Below are 20,721 nucleotides of genomic sequence, written 5' to 3' on the forward strand. Positions count from 1 at the left end.
TAAATAAACGTGACTTGACTTGAGCATACTGACTTTGACCAAGTTTACCCAGGGGACAGAGAATAATATTAATTATGCTAGTGGAGAGAGCTGGCCCTGACACTGGGACACTGATGCTGGCTCTGGTTCTGTAGGTAGGGCAATGGTCTTCACATTTTCATGGAAAGTAAAACATTTTTTTTAATTGATATCAAGCGGTTAAATTGTTGCTGAGTGAAACAGTGAATGAAACAGACAGGGGTTGTTCACATTTCATGAAACACTATCCTAGTGGGTGTCCTATGTGTAGGCTATCTATAAAAGACAATAGAGCTGGCACATCTATAAAGCTTTTTGGGAGCCCCGTAAGACAGTGTGCAGACTTTTATTTGTGATTGGTCCTGTTAATCTACCTCTGTAACACACAGAGTTCAGGGCGGAGTTCAGGGCTGTATATGTCCAAATAAATGTGGCCAGAACAAATCAAAGCACTATGACCTTCTCATATCGGCTAGGCTAGACTAAGAGACAGTTACATTCTTGGGAAATGACGTACAATGTCACAGAGCTGTGTATGTCTGCTAGGACATTGACTCCCAGACAGTCTGTCCCAACTCCAAGTGATGCTTCAGTGGGACAAACAATGAACAGCCTAGTAAAAGCCAGAGAGAGCAGCATCATCTATTCATGATGTTTACCTTTGTTTGCCTTCCTACAATTGAATTGTATTACAGGAAGTTATTCATATTTTCTTAAAGGGCCACTTCACACCCATTTTCATATAATTGGTCCTCAATTTATAATAAACTTATATTTTCTATTAAGGTAATTTCTTAAGATAATTTAAAACCATGCATTACATTCACCATTAGTCCCAGCCGAACACAAGAAGCAGATCATTAGGCATAATGAAGATATATATGGCTTTTTAAAAGCAATTCTCTCAGTCTGTAATTGCTATGATAATTGTGTTTTCCCTATTCTCAGAGAGCAAGCTAATTCAATTCATATGTTCTTTCTGAACAACATAAGAGCTAAATAAAAACAAGACTAATCTAAAAGGAATATTTAATTCACAGATTAAGGGTTAGCCAACTGCTCCAATGCATGGCTTTTGAAGTTTACGTCATATGGTAGCCAAAAGATCGGGTGCAATACATACTGTACACACGGCGTTGTGTCATCAGGGTGTCAATATAGCTGGGTGTGGAGCTTGGGGGAAGGTTCAGAGTTCTCCCAACCGGAATAAACAGTGGGGTGTTGGGTTTTCAAACGCAGATGCTTCAAAATAATACTAATTTAAAAGTAGGTGTCATTGTTTGCCAGATCACAGGCAAAGATCCTTGTTACAGTTCGACAAGGAACATTACTTGAGAAAATGAAACAAGCTAGAGTCCGTTTTTCTTGACTGCTGGACATGATCCAACACAATGACCCGATTTATCCGCCTGGTAAGAGCTTATACATGTTCTATAATCTATAGTATGATCAATTAAACGTATCATATCATATCATTATCATATCTTATATAATATCATTAAATCATAATATGTTTTTAAAAGCCATTAATTCTTCAATGATGTTTATAGAACACGTTTTAGTGAATTCCAAGTAGGCTACCGACACCAGTTGGAAGTGGGCAATCATACAGAGTTTATACAACAAGCGACAAGCCAAACCACTTCAAATTCGTGTATAAACATTGACTTAATGACTGTTGGCTTTTGATATTATGGTAAGTTTAATTGATCATATCTATAGAGTGTCTGTCTCTACCAGGCGATTAAACACTTCAGCACAATGTTTTGTAAGATAAGGGAGATGGAGAGGGAAACAGATCTCTGATCTGAGTAGTGCTTGTGCAACTTGACACATGCAACAAAGTATAAAGAGATAAGGATAATCTGACTGTACCACTTGAACCCCAGTTTCTATATATCTACAAGCTCACAACGCGTCGCAACGCAATGCACTTATTGCATAACTAGACTGGTGCCCGGCTGTAGAGCACATAGTCGGTAACGATGGAAGTTGAAGATCCATGCCCCACCCGGCTATGCAATACAGTGTCAGAGTACCCGTTCCACCCATCTGTCTGTGTCCCTTTTATGCCCATATATGGAGCTTTCTGTATCAGTCTCTCTATGTCCCTTTAAATGTCTGTGGGGCTAACGGTTCCCGAGTTACGTGCATTACAGCCGTGCACACGTACGTACGTACGTACGTACGTACGTACGTACGTACAGAGACATGGTGCATTTATAGATAGATGCGGACGATACGGGTGCTAATACCCACCCGAGGAGAATTGCATGTAACATCTGTGGATCTGGGGCGAGCACTTTATATTTGAAATCTGAACATTTATGTAGACCTTAACGCTGTAAATGGAAAAAGTCCGTAAAACAGGTTGAAGTTCCGCCATGACAGACGAGCGCCATGTGAACTATGGCTAAATAGGCTTGTATTTCTTAATAATAAGTCAACGTTCCGAGGGCGAGCATTGCATTCCAGATCCAAAAATCCAGTGGTGCTAGTGCCAGAAGAATGCGTGAAAACCCAAAGCAGAAGAAGGAGGGGCAGCACCGGCCGGCAGTAGCATCTGTGTTAGCTTAGCTTGTTTTCATGTTTTCTAAGATCCTAAACACCACAGATTGTCTCATTTTGAGCAGAAAAAGGACAAATAAGCGCGCGCGTGCACGTTGGATTCATATGTAGGCTGTCTAACATGTGAGTAAAAGCAAAACATATATATATATATATATATTATTTTTAATTACTGGATTAAATTAAATTAAAGACCGACGAGTTCCCTCGTTCTGGCAAAGGCGGGTTGTGGAGAGAAGAACGAGGTCCCGCGTTCTTGGCATACTTTGTGTTAATGTTTAGGGCACTAAAAATGCAAGACATCATGTGGCCAATATAAATACAGTACAGTGGGCTTCACACTTCACAAAAGTGTGAACTTTTTTGAGGGCCGCTAGCCCCTCCTATGCCCAGCTTTGAGTGTTTGTGTAAACACAAACATTGAAGACAAAAGTGAGGACGCAAATTGTGATTGGCCGGAATGAGATGTATGATGATGTATGATGATAAGAGTGCCCCTCACTTCACACGGGTGCGATTCAATTTATTTTAAGAATGGACAGTCCATTTATACATCGTGAAATTTAAAATTGTAATTCTAAAGGTTGCTACATTATTTAGACTGCTGTTGCTGGTGACAGTGAGTCTCATCTTTTTAATTTCAAGAACCCCAGTTTCATATGCATTGGGCCACAACCCCCCATTTGATATACAGTATATATATATATATATATATATAAAAAAAAAAATTAATCTCTTGAAATCTACACTGTTAAAACATCAGTGTTAATTTAATTCAAAGTGTGCAAATGGACCCGGGGTTCCAGATCCATAAGGGTACATTTGGTTCCTAAATATCAATCATTTAGTTGGGGACCCCCTGGACCTCATGTTGAGAACCAGTGCTGTACAGTCCAGTACATACGTTCATATCAGTAGTACAGTCCAGTACATACGTTCATGTCAGTAGTACAGTCCAGTACATACGTTCATGTCAGTAGTACAGTCCAGTACATACGTTCATGTCAGTAGGGAACCAGTACATACGTTCATGTCAGTAGTACAGTCCAGTACATACGTTCATGTCAGTAGGGAACCAGTAGATACGTTCATATCAGTAGTACAGTCCAGTACATACGTTCATGTCAGTAGTACAGTCCAGTACATACGTTCATGTCAGTAGGGAACCAGTAGATACGTTCATATCAGTAGTACAGTCCCGTACATACGTTCATGTCAGTAGTAGAGTCCAGTACATACGTTCATGTCAGTAGGGAACCAGTACATACGTTCATGTCAGTAGGGAACCAGTACATACGTTCATGTCAGTAGTACAGTCCAGTACATACGTTCATGTCAGTAGGGAACCAGTACATACGTTCATGTCAGTAGGGAACCAGTACATACGTTCATGTCAGTAGGGAACCAGTACATACGTTCATGTCAGTAGTACAGTCCAGTACATACGTTCATGTCAGTAGGGAACCAGTACATACGTTCATGTCAGTAGTACAGTCCAGTACATACGTTCATGTCAGTAGGGAACCAGTACATACGTTCATGTCAGTAGTACAGTCCAGTACATACGTTCATGTCAGTAGGGAACCAGTACATACGTTCATGTCAGTAGGGAACTCGTCCTTCTTCACAAGTCCAGTGGCAGCAGCAATGTTCCCCATGGCTCCGGTGGTCTTCTCCGCCACTGCAACACACATGCATTATGCATCAGCACACAGCTGGCGTGCACACACACTCAACATCTTTGGCCACAACAATGGGAGGTTTTTATAGTTTTTTTATCTGTTTATTGATAAGCACACTCATTCATACAGTTGTACAGAACTGGGAGGAGAGTGAACATAAACATTTACAGCATTATTGTCCTTTTGTTTTTGTTTCTCCATACATTAACTCTCCCCACTCAGTGTTCCATTTCAAAAACATATTCCACAGTTAATGTGCCATTTTTTCCCCCCATTTGTCTATATGAATGTACTACATATGCATGTACTACATATGTAACACACACACACACACACACACACACACACACACACACACACACACACACACACACACACACACACACACACACACACACACACACACACACACACACACACACACACACACACACACACACACACACACACACACACACACACACACACACACAGAGCAGTCTCATCCTGTTGTTCTTAAGGTCATGCCGCCACAGTTAGTGACACAGTTTCAGGCTAGACACTCCTTTTTTAATCAGCTCTAAGTGCCTTGTCACTATAATCTAAGCTTCTTAACACCTTCGCCAACAATGATCTCATGATCTGGCCCACAGGCGGAACACTCACCTGAACCAACTCCGTCTTTGGCCTTGGAGCCTGTGGTGAGAAAAAAAATGGTTTAAGAAAACAACTACAGTAGTTTGAAGAAAACACAGTTACAAACAAACTACAACATTCAAACAGTCTGCAAAATGTGTTTGGCCCTTATTTCATTTTTGTTATACTTGTGTAGGTGCCGTGCACTAAAACATCTGAGCTTGTAGATCTGCTATTTTCATATGAATCAAAATGATTACTACCATGTATTTGGACCGTTATGTCTCATGCTATGTATATTCACAGTGCACAAGGGACATGCTGCTCTCACACAGAGTTGAAAAATGTACAGGTCAAAATAATGTAATCTACTTAGATGATATAAAGAAGCTAGGTCATCATGGTGTACTGTACAGTAGGGCCTTATATAATGATGTAGACTCTTATTAATTCCCAGACTCAAAACGAATTGCCTCAAGTGGGATTAATAAAGCTGCTTGACGTTGAAGACATAGCTAATGTTCAGAACTTTGCTGATGATTAATTAATGTAATAAAAGTAATAAAGGAACAATGTATAACATTGTGTGCTGAACCGGAACACCAGGGTGTGATTATAGTATAGCGATGGGAAGGAACACTTCTATATTCTCATTGTGGCAACTAAGCTGCCACGGTAGTCTAGGAACAGGCGTCTCAAACCATTCGGTTTTATTGATCGTTGATTTATCAAGCCGACTATGTGGATGGTTGTCAGGTTACCATTTCTCCAGAGGTGCCTTAAAGGGACACTTCGCTGTTTAACCTGAATCCTGTCATTCTATTGTTTGGATGACATGATGTGAGAATCTGGCATTGTAACACTTTTGAAGTGTGTTCTGTATCTCTCGCTCACAATAGGACAAGTTCCAGTATAAACACTTAAATCCTATATACTTCAGTTCATACCACATTGAGCGAAGCCCCCCGAGGAGGCATAGAGTGAGTGGCAAATCGAGTGGCAAAGTGAGTTCAACGTTGTTTAATGCACTCAGATAGGACTTTTCAGTTTGGATGTATGGGCTGTCAAGGCCAGAAAGTAGTTTTTTTGCCACTCAGTAGGCGTTCCCGCATAACTTCATGTATGATGATGATGTCACACTAGTCTTGCGTTACCAGACTGTTGTCTCTCACAATTTCCCTTAGGCTTAGAGTATATATTAATAGAAACCCTTAGGCTTAGAGTATATATTAATAGAAACCCTTAGGCTTAGAGTATATATTAATAGAAACCCTTAGGCTTAGAGTATATATTAATAGAAACCCTTAGGCTTAGAGTATATATTAATAGAAACCCCTTAGGCTTAGAGTATATATTAATAGAAACCCTTAGGCTTAGAGTATATATTAATAGAAACCCTTAGGCTTAGAGTATATATTAATAGAAACCCTTAGGCTTAGAGTATATATTAATAGAAACCCTTAGGCTTAGAGTATATATTAATAGAAACCCTTAGGCTTAGAGTATATATTAATAGAAACGGCACCCAGAGGCGAAATGGACATAGTGGCCGAATTTGTCATTGCAGCTCGAGCCAGCGCTGGTCCGTTGACTATCATTGCGCACGTTCATGTTATTGGGCCCATGACACGTTTATCCTAATATAAATAGAAAACATCTTAGCATATATAGCTTGCTGCTCAGCAGAAAAGGAAATAAAAAAATAAGCTCTAGTCTAAAGATATTTTAAAATATATGTTCGTGAACGGAAATGGAAGCTTCCTTACTCGGATTTCCAGACTCTATATAGCATTCGGAGATTGTGGAATAGTTGTCTGGCTACGCGAGACTAATGTCACACGGACACACGCATACCCTCTATACCAGGTCCCCTCCATCTTTGCAGAAAATAGCACATAATCTCAAAGGTGCCGGAATGTTCAACCCTGAACAAGGACACTAGGGTTCATGTGGTTAGAAAACAACAGCAAATGGTAGACGTTGCCCTTTAAGAGTGAAGCCGGCTGAAACACAACCGCTGACCTTTGGTCATGACTAGTTCATCAGTGTTCAAGCCTTCTATCTGAGCAGTCTACTTGGTGCACCCACTCAACTCCCCGTCATCCTCGCTACCGTCCATCTCTCACTGCACCCTTGGGGCCTCTAAAAGCCCATTGAAGAAAGAGAAGAAAACATTATGAAGCGCAGGAATGGTGTCTTCAAAAGATGAGCCTCCAAGCACCACGTACATCTGAGAGGCGTCCATTTAAGTGCCGGTCGTCTGTGAAGCACTGAGGTTGCACATGAAAACGGTACTATACACTGAGGTGTAAAACTGAGGCTCAACAAGCACCAGCAAAACACTCTCTGAATGACTAAATTAGTAATAAATTATTAGTCACAATTTTCACCGTACAGTCTGACGATTTTAGCAGGGGATTCATCTTGGTTTTAAAAAGAGTAACGTATTCATTAGAGTTAATTGAGAGTTAAGAGTGCGGCAAAAATAAAATCTGTGGACATTTTCGCATTATTGGAGGCAAGCTCTAAATATGCACTGAATACATGAGATGAGATTCTTTATCACATTATGCATGATCTCAACAATACAATGGGATTCAAAAAATAAAAGTTTCAAATTGGCATAGTATCCTTTTAAGATTATTATATGAATCTGTAATTATGACCTTATTGAATTGTTTTACCTGCTATGGTGGAAAGAAAATAAAGACGTTATTTTCAATTATAAAAAAGTGATTACTGAAGCAAATGAGAACAATGTCCGAACATCTGAAATATTTATTTTGATAACATGAACCCTAGCATCCATATTCCCAAGGACATGTGGAAATAGCAGATCACACAGTGATGATCTACATATTACAATTAAAGTAATACTAATGATCATTACAACAAGTCACTTGTCAGTGCAGTTTCCATTCTGTTAACCTGTTGAACAGTTACTGAGGATATATGACATGTTGTGGTTTGTAGGTCTGCTATTTTGCCTATTTTTGAATTATTGTCACAATATTTTCATCACTATTCTACCCTACAATACGGTGATATTTGATTTTGTCCATATCACCCAGCCCTAGCTAGAATTGACTGATTAATATTGTGACTTATAGAGACAATTAGCTTAGCATTGCACCTTCAACAGGGTGGCACATGCTCTGTGAGACTGTTAGATGTGATATTAAATGGTGTCTTGTATTAAACAGGGTCTTTCTGCCTTCCTCAGGCTGGCTGCTCGGCTCAGCTGGGTGGGCGGGTGGGCTACAGCCGCTGCAGCACCAAAGGTGGGCTGCAGCATAGGCCTATCAGCTCCCTCTCACCCCTCCTCCACAAGGGGGCCTCCCAGCCAATCGTGTGTCGCCTTCTAGGACGATACTACGATGCTCAACAAGCAGAACACAGATGTACAAGGATGCTACAGATAACACGAATATCCACTCACCTCCTTGCTAAGTAATGGGCAGAACTCAAGAAAAGACCAACCTAATGAACCTATGTTGTTGTTGTTGTTATTATTATTATTATTACTAGCACCTAATAAACCACCACACATTATTATTGCAATATTAAAACAAATGTAAAAATAGTTATCCAATCCAATAGTTATTCATGCGTTTCCTGTCTTAGTTTTATTTTCCTATCTTTTTTTCCTGTTTGTCTCTAAGTTTACTGTATAATGTATATGTGGCTATAATTATCAAGTAGCATTTTTCTTTTCAAAATCTTTTTATTTTCGTTTTATAACAGTATGGGTGTCAAGTCACATGTTCATAATAAATAAAATCAGATTTTAGTATCAGTGACTGAGGTAAACAAACGTACTGTATGAATCACAGAGATCGTGGGCAGACATAATGAAAAGACTGTTATTGTGCAAAACATGCCCCTTCAAGACAAAAGAAAAACATTTCCTCCCCTTCAAGTCCCAATTTAGTAAAGCCATCAAGTAGCATTTTTAACATATTCAACACTGTTGTCCAGCCAAATTCATCTATACCTCGTTAACATTGTGTGTGTCATTAATTGAACACAATTTTATCGAGTGTCATTGGACATAGTCTTACTCATTATTGAGTAGTAAGTAGTAGTAGTAGTAGTATGAATCTATTTGGGGGCATATTTAAGCCTTTTGAGTCATAGGAGTGAGAGAGGAAATGTGGAGTGTACTCAGTAGGGGAACGAATGGTCCCACTGATTATAAATGCTCCCAACGACCAGGAATCAAACCAGGAACTCTGATCATGTTGCATCCATATGACATGAGCCCTAAACACTTGGCTATTGAGTTGCCCCGGCCATGGGAATTATGACAGTTACTCATATACAACAGCACCCAATGAAAATCAATTAAAAAAACCATCTGTTTCCGTCTATTTGTGGATTTTTCTTTTACCAGCGACGCAGAAGGACAAGTACACAAATCCATGGCTGTCGCTCCTCCAAGAGATGGACACTCACTGTGAATCTGTTTCCACAATCTGTTGCAGTCCAATGACATGTGGCATGAACCTATACCTCCCGTGAGCTCTCACCACCCAGCATTCTACTGCCCCACCCCCATTCCCTTTCTCCTGCCCCTTAGCCTGTTCAGAGGACAGAGAACGAGGCCATCCACAGTACAGCCTCATGGCAGTGCACTGTCTAACTCAATGTCACCCCAGTGCCACTGTCCTGTTTCCCAAATTACAGATATTTTCTGCCATGTACTTCTGGACATGTCATAATAGTCAAACATTCGTCAAACATTCTGTGAAAATAGGTGATCTACAATGACTTTAGTAGACTTTGACTGATTGATTGATTGATTGATTGATTGATTGATTGGTCATTTTTATTTCACAGTATGTAGAAAGGGTCAAAGTCAATGTACCAAGTGCAAGTACCAAGTGCAAGTCAATACAAAACAGGAAATCATCATATAAAGAAAGTAAAAAAGCACACCCGTGTGAACTGAGTAGCGCAACTCCCGTGTGGGTCCCCGGGGGGTCCCGGGAACTTCCAGGCCCACAGGAACGCGCCCAGGGTGCTGGCCTGGTTCCGGCGAGCCGCCCCACGTCCGAAACGGTTGAGAAATGACAGAGTTACCATGTGGGTCCCATGTGAGAGCAGTTTTGAAGGAGTCAAGGGATTCACATGTCTTAATGGCTGTTGGTAGGGCGTTCCACATTTTAGTGGCATAGGAGCGAAATGAATTAAATCCCTTGTTTGAGTCGAATCTGGGTTGTACGTGGTTTGTTGAACTCCCTCTGGTGTTGTGAGTGTGTGGACGTTGACATTAAGGAAGTATTTAGACAGGTAGATGGGTATCTTGGTGGTGTAGCGCAGGGGTTCTCAACGCTTTTGGCTGGGTTCCTCGGGGACCTGGGGGACCTCCGGAAATGTTTTGGCCATGTCTCGCACGTAGTACAGCCTGAACAGTTTGTTTTAGGAAGTCTGGATCCTTGTTTAAAGGGCCTTTGAGGTGCTGTGGTACCAAGAAGTGCATAGTCTAAGAAACCTTGTACAAGGGCTCCTGTTAGGGTCTTCAAGGTGTTTTTGTTGACCAGTGAGGAGACCCTGTACAGGAATCTTTGGTTGACTTTTTTGATTACGTTGTGGCCACGTTGGTGGCCGTTTTATCACCGGAAAGATTTGCCTCCAGGATGGAACCTAGGTAGGTCATTTCATCTTTTTGTGTGATAATAATGTCACCCACTTTTACAAAGAAGCCGTCTGAGATTACAATTTGAACCAAAGAGAATTAATTCAGTTTTGCCCAGGTGTAAGGTTGGCATCAGTGAGACAGGTGCAGATTCTACCGAGTTCAGAGCTGAGGGCCTTTTCAACCTGCAGTAGACTATATAGGGGGATAAACAGAGGGGGCCAAGTACAGACCCGGGAGACCCCTGGGGGACCTAGTGTAACTTAGCTTCTTGACTATCAATCACAGTATACATTTCCAAAGCAAACCGTAGTTTGTTGACTTTCTTTATTTAAGTACAATATGAAGATCAGTTTGCAGAGAGAGATTATAGGTAATACAACATAGTAAGCTTTATTATTACGACTTGATTTATTTTGGTAAAAAGCTACATTATCATTTCGTTTTTTCATTCATTGAACCACTGAAATCCTACATACACGTACAGTGTGCGGTTAACTCCTTTTCCCCCTCTACACCAAATCTCTTGGCCGAAATAGCAAATATAAAAGCTGCCATTTTTTGCTAAATAAAAAAATAGGGACGATAGGGTTAAAGCACAGACTGATTTGAAATGTCTAGACGTCTGTGCGTGAAAAGATTATTTGACCAAGAACAATGATGATGCAATCAGGTTAAGCCAGCACTGACTCAATTATTCAAGTGTTCTACGCTTATAGGCTACTAACCTCCCTCACCAGACTTTCCACCAATAGGCTACAGATACATCTGAAGTGAATTGACAATGACAACGCTGTGCTACTAAGTATGAATCTAGTTTCAATGCAGCCAATCAAATTGGGGATGCTGAATGTTCTCACTCTAATTGGTCACCTCCTACATGAAGCTAAGAGAGTCACCTGCATGCATTCTCATTGTGTGCATGTGCGTGCGTGCGTGCGTGCGAGAGAGAGAGAGCAGGTAGTTAACCATCTTACCTAAAAACATTACTCCTTCTTTAGTCTTTTCAGTCGCCGCTGTGACGCCCTCCTTGGTCTTCTCGGCAGCCATCGCCACCCCTTCCTTCGCTTTAGACAAACCCTTCATAAATACATCCATCTTGGCCAAGCTGTTGTGCCGAGAAAGGGAATGGATGGTATGTCGTTATGTGTTACAGGCATCAGCATGATTTATTTACACTTCGTCGCGGGACGGTGTCGCGCCGCCGGGAAAAGAAAAGCCGACCTACAAGCTCATGAGTGTGATCGTGAGATGAGCTTGTACATCTACTATTTTCAGCAGTAGTAGTAGTATTTTCTATTTCTACCCCTGTCGCTGTCACAATCTCTGGCCTCGTGTAGGCGTGGTTTATCCGTAAACCCCGACTGACAGGAATAGAGCACGCAATTAAGCATAATTTACTCAATCTCACGGGGGTGTCGCGTGCCAAAAAAGAAGGGATATGCAAGCTATTGGTTTCATTTTGTAGATCAGTTCTTTTTTTGGCAATCGACACCGTCGTAGGCTACACCACGGAGAATAAATTAAGCATTAGGCTACCGTATACCAGCCAGGACGCGCTATCCCGCTATTCAATGACGCGCGTCCAGCTCCCCTTTATCCTTCCCCGTCATTGCATGAAATATTCAAGATATCAGTGAAACGGTTAATTGTGTACGCGCTCATTAATTATTGGTCGCTTGTAATGCTATATCCCCCAGTGGCTGCCAAAGGACATGGCTTAATTGAGAAAAAAAACGCAGGTTATCTACATGGTAGATAATACAGGCTAAATAGATTTATATCGGGGGGAGCATGATTTTGACATAATTTTGGTATAGTTCACTCGTCGTCACTATTACATAAAATCACACATTTATAGCGAATTTCAGATGTTGGTAGGCTACTATAGGCTAGGCCTATGTGAAATAAAATATGTGGCCTACAGTCATGTCTAAAAATAATAATAATAACCAAAGCCCGAGCCCTTCATAAATGGGATGGCATGCTGTGAATAACCGATCCAATCCTGTCGTGGACATAGTAAAATCCAGTCACTATAAACGCTGTCGACATTTCATAGCCTGCTCTTATACACTCACTGTGAATATTAAATATTCCGTGGATACATAGCCTGCTTAAGCCACGACTATTGTATAGCCTAATAGGAGAAAATAAGAAAAATAATAAGCACATGCATGAGCACATATTGTGATAGGCCTATTTGGCTTGTTAACAGCCTTTCTTCAAATACCGAAGTCATTTCAGGCACGGTACAAACCAGTCCGTCCTCACGACGATTTTATGGTTTGTAAATACAAAAGCCAACGCAAATTAATGCCAGAAAAGGTGTTGTTACTTACTATAAGCAGCCTTTGACTCGTCCCCTTATGACAATTGCACACAGCCGATTCAAAATATGGAGTAAATGGGAGATATCTCCAAATGATCACTAGGCGGGCCTTCCTCTGGATTCTCTCCACCAATAAGCACTTCCCCCTTCACGGTGCGGCTCATACAATCACGACGCCCCCACCCCACCCCCAACATCATTGGAACATGTCAGCTGTTAACGGCTACACCAGAGTTGGAGATCTATCGAATATAGCAACTCCAGGGGTCGCGGTTTTCCAAATAGCTGCCGAGGGTATAGAAGATGCGCATGTATAGCCAAGGACATCAAAAAGGCCACTAATCCCCAGAAATGCCATGGCCAAAGCCATGAAAGCCATGCACGCAGTGAAAATGTGGCTTGTGTTAGATGTTAAACATCTAACACAAGCCAAGCCACATGTTCACAGCGAACACAACCAAAATAACAAGAGTGACCCAATAGCTGGAACCAAATTGTTCAATAGGTCACAAACGTCTGTGTAACACCTGGCATGGTCGTGTGGCAATAGGTGCACCACGTCACCCTTATCTTTCTGATATTCTATTTTCATGATTAGAACCCTTATTCGTATTTCCTACAGCTCAGTAATAACTGCACTGGTAGTGGCTCGCCACGTTAGAGGTTATCACACATTTTCAAGGACCTCTTATCCATTCATTGGAAGACATTTGTATTGAGTAGGCCTAATCCCAATTTGAATTGAAAATAATTGGGTAGGCCTATACATTATCAATATATAGCTTATCAGTCTATGCAGCTAAATTAAATGATATATTGATAAGTGGGGGTATCCCAGATTATCTGGAATCCTCTAAACTATCAAGGAACCCAGGGATTGGATTTATAAACTATGCTGTTAATGACGTGCTCGAACCTGAATGGACCAAGTAAGGGGCGTGGGAATCCAAGGATATACCATTTCTGCTCCAGAGGTTCATTCAAATGTTGACATCTTCACGATTTTCTTCCTGAATCGAATATCGAACAAGATTGATGTTGAGGATGCTGATGCGTCAAAAACTCTACATATATGGTTGTATGAACTGATCAGTAGAATCAGGGAATGGTTCAAATAAACCATTTGACCCTGATGTGCGTGAAGTGATGTCAGGCTTGTGGTAGTGGGTGGTGAGTGAGTAACACTCCCTCCCCCTCTAAACCCCAACCCCCTGGCCAAGGAATTCCCAGCTATCACAGTAGATTTACTTGAGTTGTGGACTGTAGCTCAATATCATTTACTGTATAGTGTAGGCTATCATTTTCCATAATATACTGTACAATATGGTATCATATTTGTATAGATATGCTGTTTTCCAGTTGATGCCCATTTTCTTCTTTCAATGCAACCCCTCCTTGATCCATTCCATCCTCTGCAATCACATCCTTTCTGGGAGTGGGCCGTTATCCTACACATCCCTAAAATAGAGAGTCCACACACACACAGGATCATGTTCCCATAGCGCATTTATTTGATCAATAAATACACTGTGGGAGCATGATCCAGTGTGCAGACTGCATATTTTCTATTTTAAATGTGCTCTGTCCAGCAACTGGGTTTTTATTACTTGGATGTACATGTTTTGTGAGTATACTGTGTGTATACTACAAACTCCATACTTATTTCTGAGGTCCATTTGAAAACCATTTTAGCAAGGCGCAAGCTTTAAACTTCAACCTGGTGTGAGAATTGTCAAAGACTTTCAGAGATAGCTAAGTATAAGCTCACAACTGAGTATGGATCTCAGGCTAAGTGTGACCAGTGTGACTTCAGTCGTGATACATTATGAGCTTGTGTTATTTCGGCAAAAAAAGGAGGGGGTCTAGTGAGTATAGAGTTTAAGTATAGTGGTTGGCAAATTTGGCATGTCAACCTATTATAATGCACGTCCACATTCCATTGTCAGTCACGTGATGCAGGACTACCGGCGTTGAAATGTGTCATGTCAAATACTGTATATGAATCTGATAGGACAGTTGATGCCTGTCAACAACTGAGCATGTGCAGCACAGACAGAACCTCTTCTAGACCAGTGGTTCCCAAAGTATTCAGCTCGTGACCCAAACTAGTGAAAATAGCTGATCTACAAGCTCACATGATGTCGCTTCGTGCCACGTTGTGAGCTAGATTGGCTATTTTCACCAATACTTTGAATATTTGTTCTAATTTATGGAATTTCTTCGATTTTTCTTTCATTTCTTCATGACATTACTGAAAAACATCATTGGATTTTGTTATTAATTCATTATTTTTTCTTTTCTTTTTTGGGAATGTTTTCTGAAAATATTTTGAAATAATAATTAAAAACCAAAAACTAAGGGGACCCATAATGTGTCCGCGACCCACTGTTTGGGAAACAGTATTCTAATCTAGACAGTAGACAGCACACTGAGATGTGTCTCTGTCCATGGTGCTGAACTGGGAAAAGTGTATGTGACGGTGTCTCTGTCCATGGTGCTGAACTGGGAAAAGTGTATGTGACGGTGTCTCTGTCCATGGTGCTGAACTGGGAAAGTGTATGTGACGGTGTCTCTGTCCATGGTGCTGAACTGTGCAGAGTATGACTGGTCTTTGTCCATTGTGTTGAACAGGGCTATTAGATACACAAAGCCTCTGTGCGCGCGCGTGCTCTGTGTGTGTGTGTGTGTGTGTGTGTGTGTGTGTGTGTGTGTGTGTGTGTGTGTGTGTGTGTGTGTGTGTGTGTGTGTGTGTGTGTCCATGGTACTGATTACTGAAGAGGCAGTGCTGGATGTAAAAAAATAAAATATGAATACATTTTAAAGTTAATTCACAATGCAGTATAGGCTTTGTTTTCAGTCCCTGTGACTTGTAAGTTGCATCTGCCCTCTTGTGGTCTTTTGAAAGAATGACACAATCACTTTTTACTGGCAATACAAAATATCCAACAGTACATAAAAACATTATTTGGCGACCTTTAAAACTTTACATGTAGCAATAATTTAAATACATATGGTACTTTAATCTAAAAAGGCTTTTGTTGAAATTAATCATGTTCCTCTTGCATTATTACCACATTCAGATTATTTAATATTTTGGGTATATTGAAGTTTGATTTATTTGCTATTATCCCATTAAGATTTCTTCATGACCATCTTGGCTTAGTACTGAGGTAATATTTAATCAAAAAAGTGCAGCTATACTTTCAAGCTTCAGACTGTAAAAATTACGGCCAATTTTATGACTGCATGTAGGCAGAAACTTTATTAGCCTCAGGCACTCTGCCACAAAGTACACTACAGACACTGTGCTTCAGCAATGCTACATCATAAAAAACGATGGTTTGCACAGCTCTCCATAAGATAATATGAAAAAAAATATTCTTCACTCAAAGGAGCATTGCCAGGGTTAGTTGATCAGCCGAATTTCAAATTTTTACACCAGAGAAAACGGCAAGACAGAGCTGATTCTATGCTGCAACATTATTAAAATCACTGATTCAAATGCATAGCAAGCACATCCTTTTCCTACATTTACACTTTGTGCAGCATTATGTTTGTGTGTGATCAATAAAGCTCAGAACCTTTAATTACAAAACTATTAAAATGTCTCATTAATTGTGTCAGCAACAGCCCACAGGGTTCAAGGTTTCTTTATTGTTAAATCTTGAGGTATATACAATTAAAAGTCTTTGTTCTGTTTGCTCACTGTAATACACAGTGTGCTACAGTGACATGATGATCAACTGGCGGACGGCCACTTGTATAGAGTTACGTGACTGTTCACATTTTTCTCTTCAGTGGGTTGGTACTTGGTATATTCATCTGAAATTAATTGAAGCCGAGTTTGAACTTTCCCCAAAGTTAAGCATTTGGATGGGACGTCATTTGTGACGGACTGCCGACCATATTATATATAGTTAGTTGCTGCGAGAGTGAGGTCTAGCCAACACCAACTTGGGATTCCTGGATCGCTGCCCTCTTCTTTAGCTCTGCAGTGTTGTCAGCCAAGCTGTCGCGCCACAGCACGTCTTCATAGGTGGTACGCTTCTTTCCCCTCCTGGCTTTGCCCTGGGTTGGCTCCCATAGGGTCAGTTTACTTGCCTCAAGTTCTGGGTGCCTGACGCAGTGCCCTGCCAGCCTCATCCTTCTCTCTCTGACTTTGTCCGTGACCGGTGGTAGGTCCCCATAGAGGTCCACATGTCTGATGCGGTCCGTCCATGTGACACCTAGTGCCATTCGTAGCATTCTTGTGTCGGCTCCATCCAGGGCTTTTTCCTGTTGTACTGTGAGGGTCCACATCTCCAAGGTACTTGAAGTCTGTAGTGGCAATGGTTTTGTCCTCCGTGTTGACTGGCATTACCTTCGTTTTCTTGGCATTGACCGACTGGACCAACTTTTCTGGAACTCCGTAGGCACGTAGAATACTCATGAGTTTCCCCCGGTATATGGTGGCATGACGGAGTCACTGACAGACTGACAGGTTTTGCAGGTTTTCATAGTAATCTACGACCTACGGTCATAAGAAAAGCATTTTTAAGAAGTACAGGAATGAGGAGGGAAACTGAAATTGTTGATGCTGATGGAAATGTTTACAAGGGTACGCACTGTGAAGTGGTGGTGAAGTATTAATGTGCAGTTAGTACAGTATGTGTAATTTTGGTTCTTCTATTTGTTATGTATTTTTTCTCATAAGATTTTGTGTTAATATAAAACTGATTCATAAGGGGAAGGGGTAGGAAATTATAAGCATTAGCTTCTTCCTGCTCTTTTTTTAACACACTTTTACACCTGTTTCTACAAATTTTCGCTTTCGCAGCAGAGACTTGATTCATCTTGTCCTCCACCCTTTGCCTGATTCCCAGTCATTTCTTAAAGTTAATTTCCTTATTTCAGTGTATTAACTTTAAGAGTAAAGTCCTCAGTTTATTATTATTATTATTATTAAATATTTGTATTTTCTTATTTAATGTAAAACTCAGCTGATACCACCATCATGTAGGGGAGTTAGGTCTCTTTTTGTTCTCCCTTCTGTATTGTAATTTTGTTAGGGTTTTGTATTTTTGTTTGTTCTTTGGTTAGGGACTAAGTTAGGGGTTAATCCTGTTTTTGCTAAAATGTAAACCGCACCCGAAGCCAATAATCTCCTTTGTAACAAAAGAACAAAGACTTGAAACAAATTGTCCCTGCTAACGAAAAAAAGAGCTTCCCCCTACCCTAGACAGGGGGTTGTAACATATTGTCTATTGACATTTATTTTATTGTGACTTTTTATTGTATGGTGTTTAAAAAGAAACAAAGAAGAAAGAAAGAACATTGTGATGATGCAATATAGGACAGTTCATGTCTTAATTCAATTTCAATAGAGGACAAAGTAGGCTCTGTATGTGGGTATCCAGGACACACATTAGTATAATAGGACATGTCAAGTGTACAAGTGTAAATTCAAGCAGTAGGCAAAAATAGAGTTTAGACAGAATGCCATAACTCACAACTTAATTATCAATTGAATCTTTACCAAAGGTATATTTCCCTGCATCCCTTAAAGTCTCAGCTTTTGGATGGGTCATTTTTTAATTTATTTCAAATCCAATGAGAGGAGTCAGTCAGTCAATCATGGCAGACGTTATTTAGTTTCAATCAATCTGAGTTATATAAAACCTAATAGGCCACTACTGTTGAAATTTACAGCCATTTGGATTGCAAGTCATTTCCCAATGACATGTGCAAACACAGCTCATCTGGTGGAGCCTGGAACTGCATAGAAATGCAGATCACACAGTCTGTCAGAGGTGGAACTGAGCTGTTCCTATTTAGCCTATTTAGTCATTTTCGATGACTTTGTGCCCACAAGACTTTCATATTAAAATGTTTCTGGGGTATTGAATAGTCTTATCATTTGCATTAACCACTTTCAACCTGGTGTCCTTATTTTGAGCATGCCATTATAAGTGAAAATATTAAAAAAAAATAGCCAATATAGAAGTATGCATTGCATCCTTGTAGACTTTTCTGTGTGGATGTATGGGCTGTCAAGGCCAGGAAAGTAGTTTTTTGCCACTCAGTAGGCGTTCCTGCATAACTTCCTGGTTTGATGATGATGTCACACGCATACCACTCTATACAGGTTAAGTGGTTAGGACAAGTGCGTGAAATCTCCCTCAACACCACTAGGTGGAAGCAGAGACTACTAATGCTCTCTAATCATCATTTTTCGACCCTGGTCGAGATCATGGATTTCACAATGCCACAGCACTTCCCAGTCCTTCATTGCCATCCCCAGTTCCTGCTTACTGATGCATGTGTCCCTATAGCGATGTAGTCTCGTGTTGCCAGACTGTTGCCGCTCGCAATTTCCAAATGCTTCTTTGGAATAGTTGTCTGGCTACGCGAGACTACTAGCGATGACATGACAACAGGGAACGACAGTTTTCTACCTCTGGTCTGCTTTGAGGCAGGAGTCCAGAGAAGAAGGTAAGATATACCTCATGATCAGCTCTGTAGCAGTGGTCAGCAAACTGTTCTTCTGGATCGGACTAGTGAAGAAACTCTTCCAAGAGAGATTTTCAGAGATCACTCTCAATCTCTCCTTAGAAGGCGAGTGTAAGTGCCATTCAGCCATTATTCTAATTTCTTTGAAAGTATCCATGTCTCGGAGCCAGCATAGAGTAGAATCGGCTCGACGGTCATCCTAAATATTTTTACTTTGAACCTCTTACTAAGCTGGGATGACCAGATCTTATGCATGTCTTTGCAGGCTGACCAGGCCATAGTCATCAACCTGTTTCAAAGGAGTTGTTTATTGTTGGATTTGCATTTATTTCCGTATTCAGTTTTTGTCTTGTTGAGATAAAGACCAACACAGTTAGAGGGCCTGCTCAAGAGACTGAAGGAGAGCCTGAGCATACTCCTGATTGACTGATAAGCGTGATGTCATCAGTGAAGTCAGTGTCAATTTACAATTTACAATTTAGGCATTTAGCAGACGCTCTTAATCCAGAGCGATTTACATTAAGCAAGAACAAAAAGCATGGGAATACATCACATATGTAAAATGCATTTATCGCGAAACATGCGTAAGCTAAGAACGTGACTAGAACATATCTATATAATGACACTATACATATAAACTATAACTAGAACATATCTATATAATGACACTATACATATAAACTATAACTAGAACATATCTATATAATGACACTATACATATAAACTATACATATATGCTATACTATGGTGTACATATATACTATGAAGTGCTATGACTACATACAATGCACTTATTGTGCTACATGACATGCTATAAGTCTGTTTCAAATGCTATATAAGTCTAAGAAGTGCTGTCTAAGGGGGGTAGGGTAAGTGCTATGGGCCATGATGGAGTCTGAAAAGGTGGGTTTTCAGACTACGGCGGAAGATCGGGAGTGATGCTGCAGTTCTGATTGCAACGGGAAGTGCATTCCACAGTTTTGGGGCCAGAAGAGAGAAGAGTTTGGGACGTGTGGAGCGTTGTCCCGGCGTTTTTATTGAGGGTACTTCCAGCTTCCCTGCGTTGGCTGATCTGAGTGCGCGGGAGGGTTTGTAGGGTTCAATCATGCTGGCAAGATATGGGGGAGCCATACCTTTGGTTGCTTTAAATGCCAACATCAGAGTTTTGTATTCTGTGCGGGCAGCAACCGGGAGCCAGTGCAGGGAGCGGAGCAGGGGGGAGACATGTGAGAATTTTGGCTGGTTGAAGACCAAGCGAGCTGCGGCATTTTGGATCAGTTGGAGAGGCTTCAGTGCACATGCCGGTAGGCCAGTAAGGAGAGAGTTACAATAGTCAAGTTTTGTAACTTGACTGTTGTCTGGATTAGGAGCTGGGATGA

General features: G+C 40.8%; 1 protein-coding gene across 5 annotated transcripts in view; it reads right to left on the bottom strand.

Moving 5' to 3' along the window:
* sncb (synuclein, beta) overlaps positions 1-20,721 on the bottom strand; it is a 312,664-nt gene that overhangs the window by 5,028 nt on the left and 286,915 nt on the right. For 2 of the 5 annotated variants that reach the window (XM_079499912.1, XM_079499911.1), the window contains 3 exons: positions 11,499-11,629; positions 4,914-4,943; positions 4,182-4,267 (listed from right to left, as the gene is read on the bottom strand). In XM_079499912.1, coding sequence (XP_079356038.1) covers positions 4,182-4,267; positions 4,914-4,943; positions 11,499-11,619 — 237 coding nt within the window. In that variant the 5' untranslated portion in view covers positions 11,620-11,629. Of the gene's footprint in view, positions 1-4,181; positions 4,268-4,913; positions 4,944-11,498; positions 11,630-12,602; positions 12,649-12,863; positions 12,974-20,721 lie in introns of those variants that run through there. The other 3 variants (XM_079499910.1, XM_079499913.1, XM_079499914.1) reach the window with 3 other exon arrangements.

Source organism: Electrona antarctica, assembly GCF_951216825.1.
Source record: "Electrona antarctica genome assembly, chromosome: 1".
NCBI lineage: Eukaryota > Metazoa > Chordata > Actinopteri > Myctophiformes > Myctophidae > Electrona > Electrona antarctica.